The sequence below is a fragment of the Pyxicephalus adspersus genome, chromosome 4 (genome assembly GCF_032062135.1).
Source record: "Pyxicephalus adspersus chromosome 4, UCB_Pads_2.0, whole genome shotgun sequence".
Classification (NCBI taxonomy): Eukaryota; Metazoa; Chordata; class Amphibia; order Anura; family Pyxicephalidae; genus Pyxicephalus; species Pyxicephalus adspersus.
This window is the reverse complement of record NC_092861.1, coordinates 36,334,960-36,357,839: the sequence shown is the minus strand read 5'-3', so window position 1 is coordinate 36,357,839 and position 22,880 is coordinate 36,334,960. Positions and strand designations below refer to the sequence as shown.

At 38.5% G+C, this 22,880-nt stretch overlaps 1 protein-coding gene across 1 annotated transcript in view; it reads left to right on the top strand.

Moving 5' to 3' along the window:
- Positions 1-21,130, top strand: part of SLC25A36 (solute carrier family 25 member 36) — a 30,847-nt gene extending 9,717 nt beyond the window's left edge. Inside the window, exons 2-7 of the mRNA XM_072407878.1 lie at positions 4,148-4,318; positions 9,048-9,125; positions 10,816-10,916; positions 16,954-17,020; positions 17,434-17,723; positions 18,572-21,130. Of these exons, the coding sequence (XP_072263979.1) occupies positions 4,148-4,318; positions 9,048-9,125; positions 10,816-10,916; positions 16,954-17,020; positions 17,434-17,723; positions 18,572-18,765 (901 nt within the window). The 3' untranslated portion in view covers positions 18,766-21,130. The remainder of the gene's footprint in view (positions 1-4,147; positions 4,319-9,047; positions 9,126-10,815; positions 10,917-16,953; positions 17,021-17,433; positions 17,724-18,571) is intronic.
- The last annotated feature ends 1,750 nt before the right edge of the window (positions 21,131-22,880 follow it).

Sequence of the window (22,880 nt, the reverse complement as noted above, 5' to 3'; positions counted from 1 at the left end):
TTATCTACTTTTGGAAGTTTTGGATAGCTATGCAAAGAATTTCAGGCCCAGCAACCCCAAATGCTGAGTGGGCTTGGCTGCAGAACAAAACTTACTCAAAAAGCTGTCAGTGGTAATAAATAGGATAAAAAAAAAGCCAAAGTGGAGCATTTAATTGTATTTAAGCATAAAGGCGGATGGGCTCTTCGGCCTCTGAGTTAAAAACGCATAAGCCTGGTGATACAGGCTTTACACAGTATAAAGCTTAGGATGTTTACGAGTGTATAAGCCACTGGCATGGACAAATTTCCTCTGCAGAGAACCAGCTAATGAAGCATTTAATTACCTTTGAACCCCAGGCCTTGGTCTCTTGCTCGTGGAAGGGATTATGCTTTTCTTCTTTTCTTTCCTGGCCACTTAGTATTGCTGCCAAAAAAGCTTTTTTTGTCTCCTAATTAGAACATGTTGTCCCGTTTACTCATTTATTGTGTGCAGCAACTCTGGAAATTAATGAATCTCGTAGAGTCAGTCTGGACACCATGCCCATTTAAAACCTTCGCTGTGCCCACTGCTGTGTGTCAATGGCCACGTGCTAGCTTGGCTACGTCTGCCAAGTGCTTGAAGCTTTATGCCAAATGTACTGAAAACTAAACTTTCTGCACCAACCTGACCTAAGTGGGCGGCAGAAGGTTTTAGTTTTAGCTGTACACTTCTTGGAAATGAAAAAGAAAAGTCAAAATTTTTAAAACCAACCTTCATTCATACTGCAAATAATATTTGCAGCCTCCTTTCCCCTATAAATGTCACAATCCTAGGGTATATAAATGTATTCAAGTTTTGTGGTACTTGTATACATAGCATGTAGATTGTTGACTGCACATTTTCCAAGCCTTGAGATAATGGTCAACCAAGATGAACGATTGTGCTTGTCTGGTGTGTAAATCGGACAAACACCGTAATTCTCCAAACAAGCTATCGGCTATGCTCTCCCCTATTGGAGTGAAGAGTGGTCACCTATGAAGGAGAGCACAGCGGGGTGCCACTTACTTTTCCTCCCCTCCCCATAGAACAGAACGCACAAGTGTTGTGTGTACAATGCCCATTTGTTAACAAAACATTGTTTCCAGTACCAATACTTTAGCACACGGTCTTTAGACTGTTTGGGAAAACCCCTGTGGTTTTTTTTTCTGTTTTATTTTGCTGCCTGACTTTTGCTAGGAAGATTTTCTTTTAATGAGCCAGTGTAATACGTTTTTGTTAGGCACATACTAAAAAGACTGAAAAATGGGTAGATATTCATTCCTAGTTTTATTTGCTTCATTTCTTTTTTTTTTTTATTGCTCAGAATGTATTTGAGGAGAATCTCGGACTGTTTTTAAATTTGGGACGAGCACAAAGGCAGTGCTGTTCTATGCAGATGGTGAAAATAGATTAGCATGAAGTTTTCATTTTCCTCCTACCGATTCACCCAATCAGCTTCAAGAGGTGGATATTGTGACACAAGATCCCTGTGGAGATTGGTTTTGAAGCAACTTTTTCTTTTCTAAGCTGAAATATATGAACTGGTAAATGACAATAAATGCATGTGAGTGTCTCATAAGTTATGTAATTGTTCTATAAATACAACAACGCCGGAGTTTTATGCTCATTAGTGGTGTCCACCTTAGCAGGATGATGGGGCTGCTGAGAGAAAGAAAAGTAAATAAAACTGGACCATCTAGTGTACTTGGGACACTACCAACCACATTCACTTTACAGCAAGAAGGGTTTATTGCACATTTCACTACTTGCAAAGAGAACATCAGTATGTAGCTTTAATTCTCTATATTCCTGACAGGCGTGAGCCCTCTTCTTCCAGCTTTGCAGTGCAACATTATAGTTGTGCCTTAGTGATCTGCCTCACAAAACAAGTCTGTCAGGAGACCCTCTGAAAACCTTGCAGTGCCCATCGGGCTTTAAATAAATAAATTACTTGGCCATTTATAGCGGAACTAAATTTGCACTACTTATCCCCAGTTCATTGCAGGGTGCTGCCATCTTTCATTTATTTTTTTTTTTTCTTCTTTATGATGTTTGACCATCTTGATCTGCTGTGCTGGGATGACAGTGTCATTGAACGTCTCGGGTTGGTGATCTGCACGTATTGTTGTTCATTCAGCCATGTAACTCTCACATACGTTGTGGTTATCAGCCAGGGTTTGCATGTTTTATTTTATATTTGTACCTTTGTTTTCTTTAGGAATAACTATTTACAGATCAGGAAATTATGAAACTTAACGGAGTACTTTTTTCTGGACAATGTCTTTTATGTTTACATTTCCCTATTGCCTTCTACTTGACTTATATGCAAATGAAGCTACAATGCTGTTAATTAGGAGGTTTACAAATACTTTTTAATTTTATTCTTGCTTAGAATTATTTTCGGTCAATATTCATGGTCACAAAAGTAAGACATAGTTTAAAGGAAGGCTAAGTTTTTGCTTTATTTCATCTGTGACTTCTTTCCTTCAGCCATCATATGCTCTTTTACTCCTAGACTTCAAGCCATTTGGTAGCTGACAGGGACTCTGTGGTAGGGAAGAACGTATGTCAAGGCAAACTAATATGCAATACCTTACAAATTTGCACTCAACATTTGGTGATCAGGCAGGTTTTTATTGCAGAATTGGACAGATCATGTCCCTACTGCAATAACAGTTGTTACCTGCCTGATCACTGTGTATGTGAAGAAGGAAGAAGATGGTAATGCCCTGGGGATGGGTGAGTATCGTGGCTTTAGTTCCCCTGTTAAGCCATGTTGTTGGTTGATAAAGCACAGCCTTTTTTCGAGTGTTATTAGTCCTCCCTTTGTGGTTTTTGCTAAACTACTCAACCACTCCCATTATCAGATATCTTTAGCAAAAAGAACAATTCTGTGGTCAAGGGTTAGATCTAGGAGGGTTTATATGAGATGACACAGTGGAGCTTTGAATTTCGGCAAAATTGAGTGTTTTGCACTTTTTAAACAGCTGTAACAAAATAATGGTCCAAATATGAGCAAAAAGGAGAAAGTCATTGTTGGGGGTTTACACTCTTTCAGGGGTGCCCAACACGTCGATCACGATCTACTGGTCAATCGCAAAGGCAACGCGAGTTGATCCCAGAACGTCTATAGGGATGCTGTGGATGTCCTTCTTTTCGTCAGACAACACCAGGAACTTTGTGTCCAAGGCTCATGTAGTGAGGAGTGGGGAGGGAGGCAGAGAGGGCGGGAGGGCAGTCTGAGGTGAGCAGTGCTGGGCGGCCAAGTCAGTTCAGACTCGGTGTCAGGATAATTACCGAGATACCTTTTGTACAGATTAGCAGTTCTTTTTCTTGTGCAGCACGTCACCTCCTATGACAGAGTAGTACAATGTTCTGCCATTTAATGTCTCATTAGCTTCAGTCACTTCTGTGTTATACCCGGGAGATATATATATAGATATATATATATATAATGTTTAGCCTTTTTATTGTTGGTAGATCATTTTGACTTGGTCATTTTAAAAGTAGCTTACAAGCCAAAAAAAGTGTGGGCACCCCTGGTCTATTTGATTTGGCTGAGGTTGGTTCCCCATGTACAGTCTCAGTTTGAGGCTGAGGATTACACAAGTTAGGCTGATACATGGGTCTTTACATTACCTTTGTTGCTACTTGACTTTGAAATGTCTTTGGCCATGCCATCTGTGTTGTTAAATAAGAAGAACTAGCAACATTTGATACCTGTATTCCCAAAGAAGATATGCATTTCACTAACTGCGCACTACAACATTGTCTCTCACTTTTTCTTTCACATATGCACCTTAAGATTTAGGAAACTGTAAAAGTGACTGATAATTTGAAGCCACCCACAGTTAGATGCAGATTCCTTTAAATAGCCTCCTTTTGGTGTTTCTTGTTCATAAGCAGTCCCAGTACAGGTCAGTGGATTGAAGATTTGTGAGCAATTTTGACCATTGTGTAATTGAATATTGTGCATAAATTACTTGTTTATTAATAATATTCAAAAATGTAACCGTATTAATTGTCCATGTAATAGTATGTACTGCCATCATCCATAGTTTGTCAATCCGGTTAAACAAACCAGAAATACTAGACTTATTCTTGCACTATTACTAATAAATTCTGTTTATTCTTGGCTTGTTTTTAGATGTGGGGGCACTGTTGGCGCCATATTGACGTGTCCTTTGGAAGTTGTGAAGACCAGGCTTCAGTCCTCCTCCTCCTCAGTGACGCTTTACATCTCTGAAGTGCAGCTGAACACTGTGAATGGCGCCAGTGTTAACCGAGTGGTGTCGCCAGGACCACTGAACTGTCTAAAGTAAGTTCTAAAAAAAAGTCACATTATAGGACAATAATATGTATTGTCTTATACATTGCCTTCCATAACATACATGACAACACTTTAAACTAAAAACCAGATGTACAGTGTTCTCCGTAGGCTAATTTAATTTTACTGGGAGGAATGCCCAGAAGTTTTCCATTCGGGTCTGGCTAGCTACCTGTCTTCACACATCTGTTCAAAAAGTGGTCTGTAAATCTGAGCGTTTGTTGCCCACAGCAGGGCTCTGGTGTACCAGGTTGCAGGTTGTATAAGAACGGGTTCAAACCTTAGTGGTCCAGCAATCCTGCACAGCTCCCCCAATGCCTAATAGTTGTGGTTATGCGTTCAGGAGCTGTAAATGTTTCTATCTCTAATGCAAACTAAGCCAACAAACTAAGTTTATTACTCTTTACAAAACCTGGCATGCTGGGAAGTTCGCTGAAAATACAGGGACACTGAACATTCTGGACAAAATGCAAAGTTTGGGGAAAAATGTTACACACTAAGGGGCATACAAGAATGAACAAACTATTTTAACACTGCCATGAAACAGAATCCAGTCAGTTTTGGGTCCAAGAGCACGAGCAACACCAGATTTATAATCCTGTAGGGTAATTCCCCAGTGCTGCCAGACTGGTTCCAATAAAGCATACCTGAATAATGCTGTATTATTCAGTGGGTCCGATTCGCGTTAACTACTTTCTTCCAAGCTATAATTTGACCACCATACCAGCCTGGTGTCGCCAATTCTGTCCAAGGTGTACAATGTACATCAATAGAAGGGCGTTAAGTGTGATGTGCAATTGTGGCAAGTTTAAAAAAAAAATACTGGCAGTCTGCTCAAAAAAAAAAAAAAACCTAATGTATTCTTGGGTTCTGTCACATAAAGTATTGGAATCATAAGATCATTTAAATGTCCAGCATTTGTTCTGCACATGTCTTGACCATAAGCCATTTGATGTCAGAACTGCTGAGGACAGGGTTCCCGCAATGTTAGATTTATTTAGAATCTGTGATTTCAGGGATGTACCCTCAAGTATGCTCACTCTGTAATGCCAGCATTCCCACCTTCAGTTTTTTTTCTTGGGTGATGCACAAAAGTGCTTCCGGAAGTGCTCGGCAATGAACCATTATAAGCTGTTCCTCATTTAAGTGTCCCATATAGTTAAATCACCTGTGAACAGCTTGGTCTGTTCTTTACTAAACTGTTTGTCTTTCAGCCTGATTAGAGCTCATTAGAGAATGAGAATGACGTGTAAGAGTAATGTCAGATAAATAACATTGAGTGGGTGGCATGTAATATAGTGCTGACTATACGAAGTGGATACCCTTATTTTCTGTTTCCTTTTTTTTTCTGTATACTTTGATACATTTTTTTCTACTTTATAAAATTCCATGGTAAAAACAGGAGAGTTATATTTAAAGTCTAGCTTTCTTGTATTTTTCCACCAGTGTTGATAAAAACCCAAAACAGGCATGTCAACATGTTTTAGAAATCCTTCTCATGTTCAGTGACAAAACCTCAAGGCCAAAGGATCTTCATGATCATAGCCATCTATTTCACAAAGTAGCCTCTTACCACTGCTGGTAAATGACTGCAGTATGCAGTAGGACCCTTTTTGTATCTGTAGATTTTTTTCCTCACTGTCTGGTAATACGTTGTATCTAAAACAACGGGTGGGAATTTTCTAAGACTAACTATACATAATCATTCATGTCTTCATTTTCCAGTTGATTCCAATATGCCAGTCCACAGTCGAGCATTTTTTGAAGAAGCTAGAAAAACAAACATCCTGTACTGTTGTAAAAGTGGTAAAACTTTCACGAATGCCCAGCAAACGACAAAAAAAGTCTCACAAATGCCAAGAAAGAATTCAAAACACCTGTTTTTTGTTCAGAAATGAAATAAATGTTTTAAAATCTATCCAATGTTGTATTTTGGGTGTTCTAAATTGACATTTGCCTATTCTCCATCTTCTCCACCTTATACCTTGGAATAAACCACTTTTATAAACTTCTGCAAAAGCTGTATGGGCATTTATAATTGTTCAAAGTTACTGTAAATGTAGATTTGGTTTATTACAGCATCTGAGTAAAAGTAAAATCCAGGGGTTCTAATCGTCCTGACACCCCCCCTCCCCCCCCCAAACACACACATACACAATTAAATTTCTTAACCTAAAAAGGCTTTATGTACGCTTTATGATGAGTAGTGTTCTCTGTGAAGCTCTCTGCTTGCTGTTTGAGTGGTATTGCCATGTTGGGGGTCACTGCTCTGTTCTCTTGATATATTTATGTGAAGCTCAGCTAATTGGCTCCCAGAGTTCTCTCCCAGTCTGTAGGTAATGGGGTACTATAGGTACACATGAAAGAATATGGTGATAGAATCTTAACACTCCCTATTTCATGAATGAACAGTAGCGCAATGATCGAGAGCAGAAGGATACTTCCAACATATGTTTTGGGTTTACCAGGACATCCATAGTTGACAAAGTATAAGAACATTGTGCAACAGTGAGGTGTCCTGCTTACTCCACCTGAACCCCCCTCCTTAAGTAACGCTTTAATTCTCAGTATGTTTCATTCATGATGTAGTGGTCATAAAAACAATACAAAAATACAAATATTAAAGCACTTCCATTGTCTGCAGAGTGTGAGTCAGTGTAATAGATGTTGCATAACTTGCAAAACACTTTTGTTATTGAATGTGTTGGTAATGTGACTTCTCACAGAACCGTAATAATTTTCTTACTCCCAATATTTCATCATAAAGAAAGCAGGTTTAAACTGGAATGATAACATTCCTGTAGAGAGCCAAATGCATGCATACCTGCCTAGCTATTCATCATGGAGCTTCCATTTATTTGGCTTATAACCAATGTATTTTAGTTTGGGAGTGGAGAGGAATAACTGGCACACAAGTCAACAGTGTTAAACAGTAGATGAAAGTTGTTACTTAAGCCTTCTATAAAACATGTAATCCTCTCCCTGTACTATGTAAATATTTGATTTTCAGGTGTATAATACGTCCTAGGGGACAGTGACTTCTGGGCTGTTTTGTTATACACAAAAGTGTTAAAACTGCACGTACCCAAAAGATGCACATCGTGGGTGATGAGTTATGAAGATATCCAAAGCCTAATTTCTGTCTGTAAAACATCACACTGCTGCAGCTTACCTAGTCTGAGCTGGAAACCTTTCTTGGCCAATTCCAAAAAACACTTAAACTTCTAAAATTCCTTTTAAAGGAAATATGTAATCAAGCTAAATATCCTCTCAATATCCTAACCTTTGATAAATTTCATCATGTTCACTTTTTCTGGGGCACTGAATCACCTATTAAGGTAGAACTAAACTGAAAATAAAAAAATCACACTTGCCTTTAATTCTGCCGATCCCTCGATGGAGTCCCACGCCATTCTACAATTCCCCTTCAAGGGGAGCCGCCATCTTGGCCTATTTTCGTTTTTGCAATGTGCAGGCATGGGATCAGGTGATAGAGCCTGCTGTAGAGGGGGGGAGTGCCGATCTTGCTTTGCATTTTCCCTCAATGTAGGAAAAATGCCCCTTCTGTGCATTCTACAGAAGGAGTAGCCAGGGGCTCCTGGGATGCATGACGTGGGTATCCCAGGAGGCTTTGTGCTCCCATTCAGTCTTGATTGTTGCGGCAATCAAGACCAAGGGGGATAGGCTTCACCTTTCACATATTGGCAGCTTTTGTCAAAAGCTTACTGCATAGATTGTCCTTTTTATTTATGGGAATACATTCAATATGCAGCTTTTGCCTATGTTTAAATGCAAGTAAAGTAAGCTAGTGGGTGATGAGCTTGTGCCAGAAGTTGGCACAGCTACTTGCTGATTATGTCACAAATGTTGTGCGGTCGCTCTGCAGCATTGACAGGTCCAGGATTTGTCATTACTGCAGGGATGGGTGCCCCATCATCATGGCAGACTTCTATGGAGACAGCTATTCCCCTCGCTAACTAAATTTAGGTACTGAGCAGAAGTAACATTCACTCCCGGCAGCTTTGTGTGTCTACTACTACTGTGTTTCGGATTTTACTCTTTATTGACCACTTATTTAAATCTGCCACCATTTGACTTGTTAATAGTTTTGTGTTTGTTTGCATTATTACATAGGTTTAAAATAATTCTATATATGAAGTTGAGCTTTACTTTCAAAAAAGAAAAACTGAACTACACATTGTGTAATATTATTGTGGTGTAACACACTTTATATATTGAATTATGCTACATATTTCTGTATATGCAGAACAATGCCTCTATGCAGTTCTGCACTGCACCCACACTTCAGGAAAAAGTTTAATTGTAATGTTTGTCTTGCATGTTATTTGTTGGCGGTGTGTGTCTTATCTTCACCTACTTAGTACTGTAGGCTTTAGAATCAATATTTGTGTTTCTTGTTATCCAATACCTATGGTTAAATGTCAGCCTTACTTATCTGTTTTGCTTTTGTTTATCTTTACCATAGGAATATGAACTCTTCTTCCTGTGTGAGAATCTGTAAGGTGGACTATTTATGTAGTGATTTCAAATAAGCGTGAAACTTGTAGCTGTGTCTAGTAGTATACCAATGCCGCCTTACGGTGCTCCTGGATTTTTAATGGTTTGACTACTGTAGTAAATGGCTTCAGATGCCTGAAAATACGATTCTAAGTTCTGCAGATAAACTAAATTTAACGCCTTTTATTTCTTTCTTCCTCAGGATGATTTTGCAAAAGGAAGGTCCTCGCTCACTCTTCAGAGGCTTGGGCCCTAACCTAGTCGGCGTGGCTCCTTCCAGGTATTGTCATGCAGAATTGTCTGGTTATTTTCTTTTATTCCTGTGCATGATTAATAGATTACACGATCATGTTATACATTTTAAACTGAGAATAAATCCGTAAGCACTCTTCGTATTTAATGTAAACCACGTGGAACAAAAGTGATTTCTATAAGGGACATTAAGCAAAATTTTTTATTTAATCAACCTATTGTGGGTTATAACAGTGAAGTCTTTCCCTTGTGACTTACAATGTAGTCAGCAATGGCAGCTTTTTGTAACAAACACAATAACAAAGAACTACAGGTTCAGCCAGAACTGAGGTATCGATCACCTGACCATGCTGTAAATGTATGAAAATACATTGTGATACCAATGGTTTGTTCCTGCTAGATGTTCTCAATGTGCATATGGAGCAGACTGAGGACTAATTTTTCATGGCTCGTGTCATGGAGACTCTCTGGGAAGATGATGTCTGGCAGGCTCCCTCATTTACTTGAGATTTTCTTTGGAGAGATTGGGGGGTATCCTTGTATTTTACAGACAATTTGCAATAAAACAGTTATTTCCACTGACATTGCTGTGCTAACACTTTTTTTGTCTGAAAAGCATTGTAATGTGTGTGGATGCTCCTATGCATCTCGCTTTGTCTTGGTCCTTTAAAGTTTATAATCTGTATTTGGCCACATTTTATACACAACATGGCACTGACCTATGTGAGCGAACTTTGCTCTAAATGATCTTCTCTAAATATAGTATTTGAGATCACACAAGAGCAAACAATAAGCTGCTTGTGAACATGTAAAGCCAAAGTGTAATGGGCCTGTGATGAAATAATTAACCCCTCTCTGTGCAGATAAAATCCTAGACTCCATTTTTAGAGCATCCAAAATTAGACACACAGTATTGTCATCATTTTAAATATTACACAGTATTGTCGTCATTCCAAAAATTTTACAGATGACATTTTCATATTGGATATCAATCCTCTTGTGCTGCTTACAGAATTGTTTGGGAAAGAGGAGGCCAGATTGAAAAGGGGGTAAAAACAGACATCGAGAGAGAACATTTAAATGTATAACCTTAAATAAAGCATATATCCTTGCACAGTACAGTGCTCAACCCAGAAATTTTTTTATGCTGGGTGGAAAGAAATTGTAGGTGGGTGGATGCCCCTGATTTGTGACCAAACTCGTCAGTAACCACCCAAAAACAGCCGGGTGGTTGTTATAAATTGCCGGGTGGTGCGCCCAGCTAAAAGGGGCTGGGGAGAACACTGCTTGCACCCTATTGTAATTCTATGGAGCTGGGATCTGCAGAATACGGACATGATGGTATATACTGTAATCCAGTAACACCATTAGTCGTGTGAGTGTGTGGTTTTTTTTTTTTTCTTTCATTTTTTTCATGTTCTTATTCTAATGTGTTAGAGGTAGGGCCATGGATGGCGTTATTTGCCACCATTTCCATAACTCTACAATAACAAACAAATCATAAGGTTTTCTATGCTTCAAAATTTGAATGTTGAATGAAGCAAGATATAGTATCTTCTTTTATTTGTACATGACCAAATCATTTTTTTTTTTTTTTACCACACAGGGCTGTAGGGGTGAGTTACGAAAACTGTAGCATAAGCAAAGCAGACAGTCAAGGTGTCCTCTATGATGAACAGATTCCTAATCACCTAATTCCTTATTTTGCTTTTTTGCAGGGCCATCTATTTTGCAGCTTACTCAAGCTGCAAGGAAAGGTTGAACCATGTGTTTGCCGCAGATTCCACGCAGGTGCACATGATCTCTGCTGGGGCAGCAGGTAAATATTAGCAGCTCTTGTGGATGTTAGTGGAGGACAAGTATGTGCACCAACACCCACATATGCTTACTGTGATCTCACATTGTTAAATTTGTTTTATGTATCCCTGACTCTATTATTGGAAACCATTTTTAAGCCAGTTTTCCTGTTAGAGAATGTGAATATAGACTGCCCATCCAAAGACAGTCATGTAATAAATGCAGCTTGGGTGGCCCTTACAGTTTACTGCACACTATTTTTAAATACATTATTTATTACCTTCTACCTTGTCATATTACATTTTGTAAACCTTTTTAATGGCAACATTGAGCACACAGAATTGCATTGCTGACACATAATTAATAATTGCTGTTTATAAAGAGCAATCATTTTTGATTACACTTTGCAGCCAACCAGAAATTTGAGCCTACTCCAAAACTTCTTAGGAATGTTAAGGGGTGCCGCTCATATTAGCTTTTAAAACAACCTTTTTTTTTTTTTTTTTATCCAGAATCTTGCTTTTTAGCACATGATTTTTACTATTTTTACATGTGAATCATGTGATTGGTAAAGGATTTTATGTGGATTGTTATGAAGTCATTTTACAATGAAAGCATCCATAGAAGGAAACGTTATAGCTTACAGCTGTAAGGTACTTTGTAATGTACAGGAAAACTAAATTTACAGTATGGACAGTATAACAATGGTCCATCTCTAGATGGAAGTATACAGGTGAAAAAGGATAATTCTATTTATTTTTCTTTTCTCTAAAATTTAAACGCCAAGTGATTTTGCATTATAAGCCTGGCTATTTACTAATGACTAATCTGCTTGTGTGTGCCATACAGCATAGTGTGAGACAGAAGATTAGTGATCAACAATTGACTGACCATATACATTCCAGCCCTTCAGTCAAAACCTTTATGGATACATAGTCACCACAAATGGCTATTGGGGATTTCAATAAAATCTGTCCCCCCCCTTTCATTTATTTTTTTAACCAAGATGTAATGCAGTTGATTACTGTGTATGGCCATAATGAAAATGGGATGTCTTAAAACGAGGGGATTGCTATGAGCGTGCAAATGCGTCATATTGACTTGTTTGCTCATTGCGGATTTTTCATGCAGGAATTTCATTATTGTTGTTAATATTATGAACAGATTGGTGTAAACATTTCTTATGCTACCTGGTCTTTATATGGATATCTAGTTCTTAGACAGACATTTGAAATTCATAGAACTGTGCAAGCAGACAATCTGAAAGTGAAAGTATTTTCCAACTTGGTAAGGATGCCAAACCCAAATCCTTTAGAATGATAGTTTGAACTAATGGATAATTTGGAGCTGCTTCATACCAATCTGTGGCAGAAGAAAGTCCTTCAAAGCATTGCAATATAAATATACTTCAGGAGATTTAACTTCAGTTTTGCATTTGATACATAATCATTCCTTTTTTTTTTAAATTTAATATTAGTTTGCACAGAATTGTTTATTAGTTTTATTTAAAAATTTGAGTCCAAACTATTCATATAAAATATAAAGAGATATAAGCTTTTCTTTAACGCTTTAAGCTCTTCATACATTTGCCTGTATATTTTCCTAATAATGGTATTTATGTGATCCCACTTATTCTCGTATACATTGCTTTTGTATTTTAAATCTATTTTGTTATTTTTAGCAATGTGCAGTAATTTGTTTTTCATCTGTAAGTATTACATTTTATTTTGTGAAATCCTTTCCGTGGGTTTCATTGGTACGCAATGTTGTGGACCACTGCTTGTTGTTGCGATACAGAAAAGCCTGTGTCTATTTTAGGCATTTACTGTACATTTCCACTGTGAAAGGCGCGAGATTGTGTCATCTCATGCTCGCCTCCTGCAGGTCTCGTCCTGCTGAAATATGGACTAAGTTAAACCTCGTGAGTACTTGACCCGGCTTCTCTCTGCAGCCAAAAGCGTAAGAACCGCACATTGGAATTGTAATTACCTTTTTCTTTTTTTTATGGGGAACAAAGCAGGAGTGGTGTGCTGTACTCTGCAGATTTTACAGATTTTTTTTCTACAAACCTTCTGCAGATATGTGGACTTTGAGTTGTGTATGTGTGCGTGAATGTGAACATATCTCCATCTATACAAAGCATGTCTTTTTTTTCTACTAATTTCTAAAGCCTCATGTTTTGTGCCCACGTAAAGATGTCTGATATTTTCTAAACAAGCTTTTGGGTATGTGGCTGGGTAAGCTGGGAGCTTATCTTTGTTAGGTTCAGACATCTTAATCAGATCTAAATTAATGTTTTGCAGTAGTCCTATGGAAGGACTGATTGCCCACTTCTTTACCACAGAACTTTAACTGAAAAAAAAATTAATTTGCCCATTTTACTTCAAAAGCCTTTGATCTGTCCACATGGTCCAGCAAGCCTTGGAAAGAAGAGGAAAGGTGAGACAGCACAGGGCACGCTGGACCCTGTGGATGGATCGAGGGCTTTTGAAGTTATTATATATTATAACTATATTATAGTTTCATTCAGCTCCACCATCTTTGTTCTTCAATTCTACTAGTTCTTCCTCTTGTCACCTGATCTTGCACTACCCAGGCATGTGTTTGGGTGACATGTCTTTCTACAAATGTGTGTAATTCATTTTATTTATTGTTTTTTTTTGCAAGAGTTAACTGCTAAGGCTATGTTCACACGTAAGACTTGTGGAACTTTCATGATCCTTTCCAACGACAAAAAGATTGAAAGATGCATGAAAGAGCGTTGTACATAAAGCGCCATTCTGCTGTATGGGGAGGGGGGAGAATGAGGGAGTGGCACCCCAATGCATTCTCTCCCTTTCATTTGCATTGCAATCTCTTAGGGATCCGCCAGGACGAACCATGTCGGATGACCCCTGTACACGTCTGATTCTCGTCTGACACCTGCCCTGAAACAATATTCATCTGACGTGTGTACGTAGCCTAAGATTTTATTGCTATCACTTCCATTGAGGTTACCATGTCAAGGGATACAGTGCATATTATTATCTTTGCCATCTATCTTTATCTGGCTGACAGGTTTCCTCGTAGTAGGTCAGAAATACGCCATTGCTGTTAGTCTGCCAACTTGGGATGTTATAGGGATAATGTTTGTGTGATCTGGGCACAGGCCCACTGGAACCCAAGCCAAGTCCACAAACATACTATCTCTGCCTAGTGCTACAGAATAAATCATTGTGCAACTTTCATCCCTTGAATGAGATCAGATAACACAGCAAAGCAAACAAAACGAGAAATGGCTTTGCTGAAATCTCATAAATTTATCCATTCAGAGACTTCGATTCAGCGGTTATATTAAAGTGCCTTTCCTCGAAGGTGTTTTCTCCCTTGATGTCCTATTAGGCTGACCTAGTGACTGTTCCTCATGTCAGGCTATTTTAAAGCATTGACCTGTCCTCTGACACGACTTCTGCTCAAAGTATCCGTGAATATCAATTGCGTCTATGTTGTTTACCACAGAGCAAGCCTTGTGTGAATAAGACTAACCAAAGCTGCTTTGTGATAGTATTTTAGGCATCCCTATAGAATGTGGGCCTTGGTTAAATTAGTGTGTGACATTCTGTGTGTGTGAGGGTTTTTCTCCCCCTTTACTCCCCACAAAAGAATCTGGTATTAGTCAACTGATTTTTTTTTTTTTTTTTTTATACCAATCTATGGATATCATCTCTGATGTGGCCCTGTGTTTTGGCACTGGGTTGTATTGTATTGTACAGTAGTCCCCAGTTTATTGTGGGGGTTACATTCAAACTCCACCCGCAATAAACAAAAATCCACCATACACGGATGCCCAACTTTCCCCAACTGCACAAATGGCCAGCAGCCAATCACAACCAAATCCCAGTTGTGACTGGCTGCTGTCTATTCGTGCAGTCAATCGTAATGCCCCATTCATTAAATCCAAATGATTTGGGCATTGCCATTGGCCAGACTTGTTCCTCCTTTGATACCCAGCATCCCCACACCTCGCTTTCCAATACAACACCACAGGTTTGGGGAAAACCCAATATATTGGGACTGCGATTTTCGAACCATAATATGGGGGGGACTACTGTATTGTCAACCTGAGGCCAGCTTGTTAATTTTAGTAATCTGAACGGTGGGTGTTAACATTGACAGATATAGCACCTATCCCTCCAGCTTGGTGGATGGTGAATTCCCATATATGTTAGGAGTGTGTTGTGGTGGTCCCCCCCCCTCTTTACTGCCTGTTCACAAACCATTCAGAAACAAAGGCTCCCCCCTAGGCTGAGGTTTTTTTTTTTTTGTTTGGTGCCTGGTGTCCTTCCTCCTAAAAGTAGAAGTATACCCTAAATGTGAAGAATAGAAAAAGAATAGAAAAAGCTTATTTCCATTTATAAAATCCCATCCAACCCACCCTTTACTTCCACATGCATGCATATATCATAATAATGTGCTGCACATTGCTCTGCAATGGACCAGTGATACTGGCATAGATCAACCCTATCTATCAACCCCTGGGCATCATAAACTAAACTCATGTGACTGCCTTATCTTTATTCCATAGTAGGGCGGTGATCTTCAGCCATCAATTGGTCATGCCGCCATTACATAAATCCAACACAGGTGTGCAGAGGTTGGTTCATTCCAGCACTTGCAAGGGTAGCCTGATTTCCCTGGCAAATATAGCAAAGTTGGACTTTTTGACCATTCCCCATCAGGATTAGGCAGGTAAGACGAATTATTGCAGAAGGACCATCACCTATTCCTTTCTGCAATAACCACCTGCCTGATTCTGTATTTTGCAAATTGGGACTTCTAAACTAACCTTGAGATCATAAAAAATGGACATATCCAATCATCCTACACGATTTGTTCATTTACACAGCGGCCCAATATCCTAAAAAGTGTGTGGGGTTTTTTGCAATCGGAAACCTGACGCCTTGTGTCTGAGGTATGGCTCTTCTCTTACCGCTGTCCTTGCCTTTTGTAATGACCAGATTGTAGTCAAGCAGAGGAATGAGCCACTGCTTGAATATGAGAGCCGTCCTTGTTTTCATGGTACAGGGGCACTCCACAAATGTGTATGCGAGCACCTGAGTGTGCATTCTGGAGGGCAATGCATAGCAGACATTTTGAATACCGTAGACTAAAAAGACTGTAAGTGGTAAATTTTCTTTACAATTTAAATATTGGTTTACAGAAGCTAAAGTAGAGTTTAAGCTTCTTTCAAGTCTCAAACATCTAACTGGGCCAAATCATCTGGCTTGCCACGCCTTTTCATATGCGCTTACACAAGAGAGAGTATGTTTGTCTTGATGGAGTTTGAATGTTTTGTCAGTGTGTGTGTGTTTGCCTTCTCCATCGCTTCAAACACTGCATGTAAATCACTTTATTTTCTAAAGAACTGGGCATCCTGCATTTCTCCAGACTCTTTTTAGAAAAGTAACCACATTCAAACCATGCGTCTTTCCATCTCTTATGCTGTTGTACCTTTTTTTAAAACTGTATTGGACAGCCATGAGTGATGTGTAGGACACTACTAGGACCAACGTCTTTTAAATATGATTATTAGACCTCCTTTGATCTGCATTAGAAATTAATAATACATCTAGATTAGATTTCATCTCCTAATTGTATTTAGATAATTTAGTATCAATAACGACATTGTTTTTTTTATTTTTTTTTTTTTTTTTTTTTTTTTTTTTTTTAGTGCCTTTTTATGCCTGGGGTCATGTACAGTTTTAGAGCATTTACAATTAAATGTACATTATTTAACAAACCTTATGTTGTGTTAATTTTAGTAGATCATACATTTACCCTGGTTTTGTTAGCTGTCATGACTTTGCATGTGTCTTAACATAAGGGTGGTGGGAATGTGAAATGGGAATGAGTCATATTTTGTATTAGTCGTAATAAATTCCTACTAAATTGTGACCCTCGCAGTACCATATATACTTCTGAAAAACTGCAGTATAGAACATTACTTATATTTTCTTGTTTCTTCTTTACCCGTTTTTTTTATATGTGTTATAATAAGTTATTGTTTTATTTTTTTTTAGGTTTCACTGCAATAACAGCCACTAATCCCATCTGGCTGGTTAAAACTCGACTACAGTTAGATGCAAGGTAAGTTTGTTTTTGAATGAAACTGATTTGCAGCTCAATACCCAAAGGCCGCCCTAAAGGGGTTGTAAGCAAAAACTAGGAAGTGCTACAGTAAATTAACAAAGTAGAATATCCCTCTAATGTCTCTTTTCAGTTCCTGGATTGTTTTCTCATAAACACTGGGCATGGATGCATTACTTTAAAGTATCCAGTTAAAATGTTAAAATGCCATATACTGTTTAATAATACTGAAAAGAGTCCATTGAACAAATAGTTGGCCGACTTCACTTATACACTGCAGCATTTTTAGTGGTTTTAATATAATCCTTTCACTGGCTTTGTCTTCTTGAACCATTAGTACATTTTTTGTTTAGTGAAAACTTTTTACATTGTGCAGCTGTAGCAGATCTTTGAGTTATTTCTTCCTTTTCCAGAAACCGAGGTGAGAGACGAATGAGCGCTTTGGAGTGCATCCGCAAGGTGTACAGTACTGATGGCTTTAAAGGTTTTTACAGTGGCATGTCTGCCTCTTACGCTGGCATCTCAGAAACTGTTATCCACTTTGTTATTTATGAAAGTATTAAACGGAGACTGCTGGAACATAAGGCTGCAACAGCCATGGATGATGAGGAAGAGTCTGTAAAAGAGGCTTCCGATTTTGTTGGACTAATGTTGGCAGCAGCAACTTCCAAGACATGTGCCACCTCTATAGCATACCCACATGGTACGTAGTCTGTCTATAGTACTTCTGTGCCTGTTCAAACAATGCTACTTAGAGGCTGTTTGTAGTCATGACAGTCACTGCATACCAGTTTCTTATAGTAAACCCTGAATATTTGGATTTAAGCCTATACCCACTTAAATATTAGAGTCTTTTTAACTTCTCTGGATGAATGTTTCCAGCACAAGTTTTTCTTTTGATAGACCATAGAATGTTTTTATTATCTAATTACAATTAATATTTTTTTGAAAATTTAATAAACCAAAGAGCAGCAGTAAAATACCTGGTATCCTATCAGTTCACCTTTTATAGTTCCCCCTCCTTCCTCCACAGAATCAAAGTGTTTCATTGCAATCATTCTTCCTCTTTGTGTACATTTGGAGGCACCTGTGTCTCCCATCAACTTTTAATCTTAGTTGAAACCTATAGGGGCTAACTATGTATCAGCTGGATGTGAACAAACATGGAAACATTGTGATCTTAGGTGTGTTTCTATGGAGGAAGATGGTAGGTTACTTTTTAATAAACTAGGAGAAACGGGCAACTGATCTTTGTTCACAAGTATGGTCCAAAAAAGTTATTACCAACAAGAGGAGCTTAAAATATAATTGCACCATAAACAAAGTTGAAATCTTGTATGTTATTCACATATAGCCATAAACTGCCAATAAAAATGCCCTGTGTTTTTGAAGGTAAAAAAAAAATTAGAAAACGTTTTGCCAAACACCTACTTTTTTGTTGTTAATGGGATGTATTTGAAGGTCATCTTGTTTGTTTATGTGTGTATGTGTATCTATATTATATTTTCTCAGTGATTAATTTCATTTTCTCTTTTTCTTTTTTTTTTTAAGAGGTTGTACGGACGCGGCTACGTGAAGAGGGCACAAAATACAGGTCATTCTTCCAGACACTGTCTCTAGTGGTGAGAGAAGAAGGCTACAGTTCCTTGTACCGTGGCCTCACAACGCACCTGGTTAGACAAATCCCAAACACAGCGATAATGATGTCAACCTACGAAGTGGTTGTCTATTTGCTAAATGGATAGCAGCCCAGTATGTGTATTCTTGTCTGTGAAGAAGGTGGGTGACCAAAGGATTGAAAGTGGACCAGGGAGCACGTAGAGAGGAATAATGATGGTGAGGACAAAAAAACACTCAGAATAACCATCATAAAATGAATGGATCGCTGCTGAAAATGCTCCTGCCGCCTTCATTGCGTGTGGTCTTTGGCCATTCATGAGATTGAATTTGAGAGTGTGTCTGAATGGGTCACATTGATGCATTTCACAGCTGCCATTTTCCCCTATAAATGGTATGGTCCATTAGGCTGTGAAATGCTTGACACTAATGGGATGACAAACACAAAGCTGTTCTGTTTTACAGTGTACAGATGGCATAAGCCGTCCTGTATTTCTTCTGTATACTGCAAAATTCACAGTATACTCAACACATCATGGTCCCTTACACATCTCTTCCTGCTGTGTTTCTGGCTGAACTTGAAACTAACTTAGAGAGATCCCAATATTTGATGTGTTAACAAATACCTGCATAATGTTCAGGGTTTTTGTTCTTTTATAAGTTGATGTTTGTTCATCAGCACTTGTGCACTTGTTCCCCATGACCAAAGTATGGCCATCTTGGTTTATAGGATATGTAATGCATCGAATCTGCTACACAAAATACTTGATTCTAGTCTAGAATTCTACCCGTGTACTGAAAGTCGTGCTTGGCTTCCTGTTTATTGAAGAATATTTATATACTGGGAAATTTTGCAAAAGAAGGGTACATTACCCTCATCAACCTATGGGTCGCACATGCATTTTTTGCACTTACCATCATCTATAGCGCACAAATACCGTTGTATTTTGGATTTTTATTGGCCATATAAGCTTCTTGGTTGTCAAGATATCATGATGCTTTTGTACACATTGCATTGCGGCCCCTCATGTTATCCGCTTTCTTTTTGAAATTGTACTGCTTTACATTTAAGCTATTTATTCTCTATAGCCACTCCATAAAAGTAGTTTTAAAAAGAACCGCAGTTATACCTGAAAACTAAGTACCCAAAACTGATGAGTCATTTGTTTTGTGATGGGATTGGGATAAAATGTATACAAAAAATGTGCTTTCCTATTAAAAAAAACAAAAAAAAATCGAAAAAACAAAAAATGTGACATTCATGTAGTGTGTGTGTTTTATTTCAGGGAAAGCAATTTTCTATAATACTTTCAATTGATATATTAGGCAACTGTCCATTGGAGCAGAATGTTTTTTTTTTTTTTAGCTGCAATAGGCTGTAACAAATCTTTGGCTTGCATGATTTGCAGACTTCTATTGTAGCATCAGCTGGAAAGGAATGGATATAATGCTGCATATTTCTCATGGCTAATCAGGGAAGGTTCACACTCCTGGGCATCCAGCATTACTACTTTTATTTATGTCTGTATATAAAGTCTTTCTCATTAAAGGAGGATAAGTGCAAGTGTGATAGAGGCCAATGCTAATTAATATAAATATCTTAAATGAAAGCCAAATTTCTAAACCAAGTATAAGTCACGTCCAGAGTGTTTTTTTGTCAGTCTGTTTTCCAGTTCAGCCCACCAGCCACCCTAAAATTCCAAAGTACTTGGTTGTGTACAGATTAATCTAGCTTTCTGTGTTGATAGTTTGTCACCTCCCATCTACAAAGCCTTCCTATGTGCCTGGGCTTTCTTACTGGGCAGTGTTTGGTTTAGAAGGGATTAGGGCTGGCTATCAACAGAGGAAGTTGGATAGGTATAAGAGTAACATCACAGCTTTGTCCCTCTTGGTGGCAGGAAAGGTCAATTACAGGGCCATGTTAGGTTTTCAAAATCATAGCCGAAACCTTTTATTTTAGCTTGTTCTAGGGTCTTTATTAGTTTGGATTGGCAAGTGAATGAAAAAAAAATGCTGGTTTCATATACATATGTAATAAAGATCTGTATGGCATGAAATTTGAAAATATCATGTCACACTAAGCTGGCTGCAGTGGTGCCAATCATTTGAGGAAAACCAAAACAAATGAAGAAGACAGCCTAGTTTTTTTTTCCCCTCTCTACATTCTCAATTTGAAGAACTTGCACAGAGCGATCCATTTGACTTGTGCAATGGTAAAATATTGATCATCCATTGCTTACATTACTATTTGGTTCTACATCCCCAGAATGAGGTTGTGGATAGTGTACAGCAAATTACTATATTTATAGTTGCTGTATGGTGGATTCCAGCTGTAACATATTGTCAGTAGATACCTGCACCGCTTGCTCAATGAACATTTTTCTTTCAGTTCCATAGCTTTTACTCCAGTGGATTTAAAAAAAATGCTTGTAGCTTTTCATACTGTAACAACGTCAAACTTTATGAATAATAAAGTAACATTGTGTTGTAGAAGTTGTGGTTGTGGTAAATTGTATAGTAGTATGATATATTATGCATTTACTTTTTTAGTACACGATGCTATAAAGACATCTGGAAGTTTAAAAATAAATTGTCAGAACTCAAATATGAGGAGAGCTAAAAATGTTTGTCATTGGGTTCCAATAACATTATTGGAATTAGATGGTTAAATCTGAAGTGGTGTTAAATGTAACTTCACAATATTTTCTCTTTGTGTTTACCTTTTTTATTTTAAAATTTTCAGGGTCTGAAGATACTTGCTACATTTCTATATATATATGATTCTGCTGGAGGTAATTATCAAACAATTAAGTGGGGACATATTATAAGATGAGGACAGGCAGCCAGCACGATAGCCTAGGAATATATGTGTCTTAGGAGCATGAATAGTGGAGTTGTATAGGAGGGGACACCACCAGCTTAAATTGGACCTAAACTAAAATATTTACTTTACATAAAAGGTTAGACAACCCGTTTGTTTTTTTGTTTTGTTTTTTTGTACAGCCCCTTCCACTCTCTCTATCACCGAAAGCGCAGAGCCTCCTGGGATACCCAATTCACACAATCCAGCAGGCTTCTGTAGCTTTTTCTTCAAAGGCGGGGGCATGCCAATCTCACCCATTCACAGCCATGTCACCCGATCCCATGTCTGCACAGTGTGAGATTGGGTGAATTTAGAAGCCAGAAGAGGAAAGAAGATTCCCCACCAGGATAAAGACTCATAACAGGAGGGAGCCAGACCCCATTCTGAAAAGCTTGAGGGGTCTGCAGAAATTTAAAAAAATAAACAAAACTTTGTTTAGTTCTGCTTTAAATGTCATTTCCTGTAATATGGTGGCTTCTATTGAGGAGATATTTAAGAGAAATGAGTGCAAATATTTGCTGTTAGATGGGTCAGTGGGAACCAATATACCCTTGAACACTAAAATACATAATTTCCTCCTTCCATTTGATGTTAGTTAGCCTCCCTGGCGCTATTCCTGATTGTGGCTCGAGGTGTATTCTTCATACCAAAAGTGGTAACCCTAAGCCACACTCGGGGTGGAATTTCCAGGGAGATTAAAACTCCTACCTTGTTCCAGCCATGTCCGACCTCATCTTCCCCAGCTGACGCCGTCCGGGCATCTGCGTCCCCAGCGTGTGATTGTTGGGGAAGCAGAGGCCGGGGATCTGCTTGTGAGTCAGGCTGGAAGGGGGGACTGTTCATAGGAAGATCCTGGAATCATTCCCCTTTAAGTCTATATGAAAAATTTTGTAATGTGTGAAGAAAACTAACAATTTAGCTTTGTTGAAACCAGTTTAATTTATTTTTCCTTTACTATCCCTGGAAAATCAAAGGAAACGCTGGATGCTGCACTATAGAGCATGCACAGTAAGTACCAAAGTGTTGCAGGTTGGGGAAAAAGAAGGCTGTCATTGCTGATCAGATTTCAACCTGACCTGCATACTTGTACTAGGTCACTACCCCATAAAGTAATAAAGCCGATAAATCCGCATGAAAGCCATTCAACTAATGTTTTCAGGATATATGAGTAACGGAAGTGTATTTAAACCCAACAATTAAAATGCCATATATTGCTTTCCGGTCCTTATATGGGATGGCTGCATTTGTTTTCATTTTATAAGGATGTTTTCCCCACATGAATGTGTATCACACTTCTGGCTTGGGGTGACACATTGGGCCTGATTTATTAAAGCTCTCCAAGGCTGGTGATCCAGCAAACCTGGAGTGGATCTGGTCCAG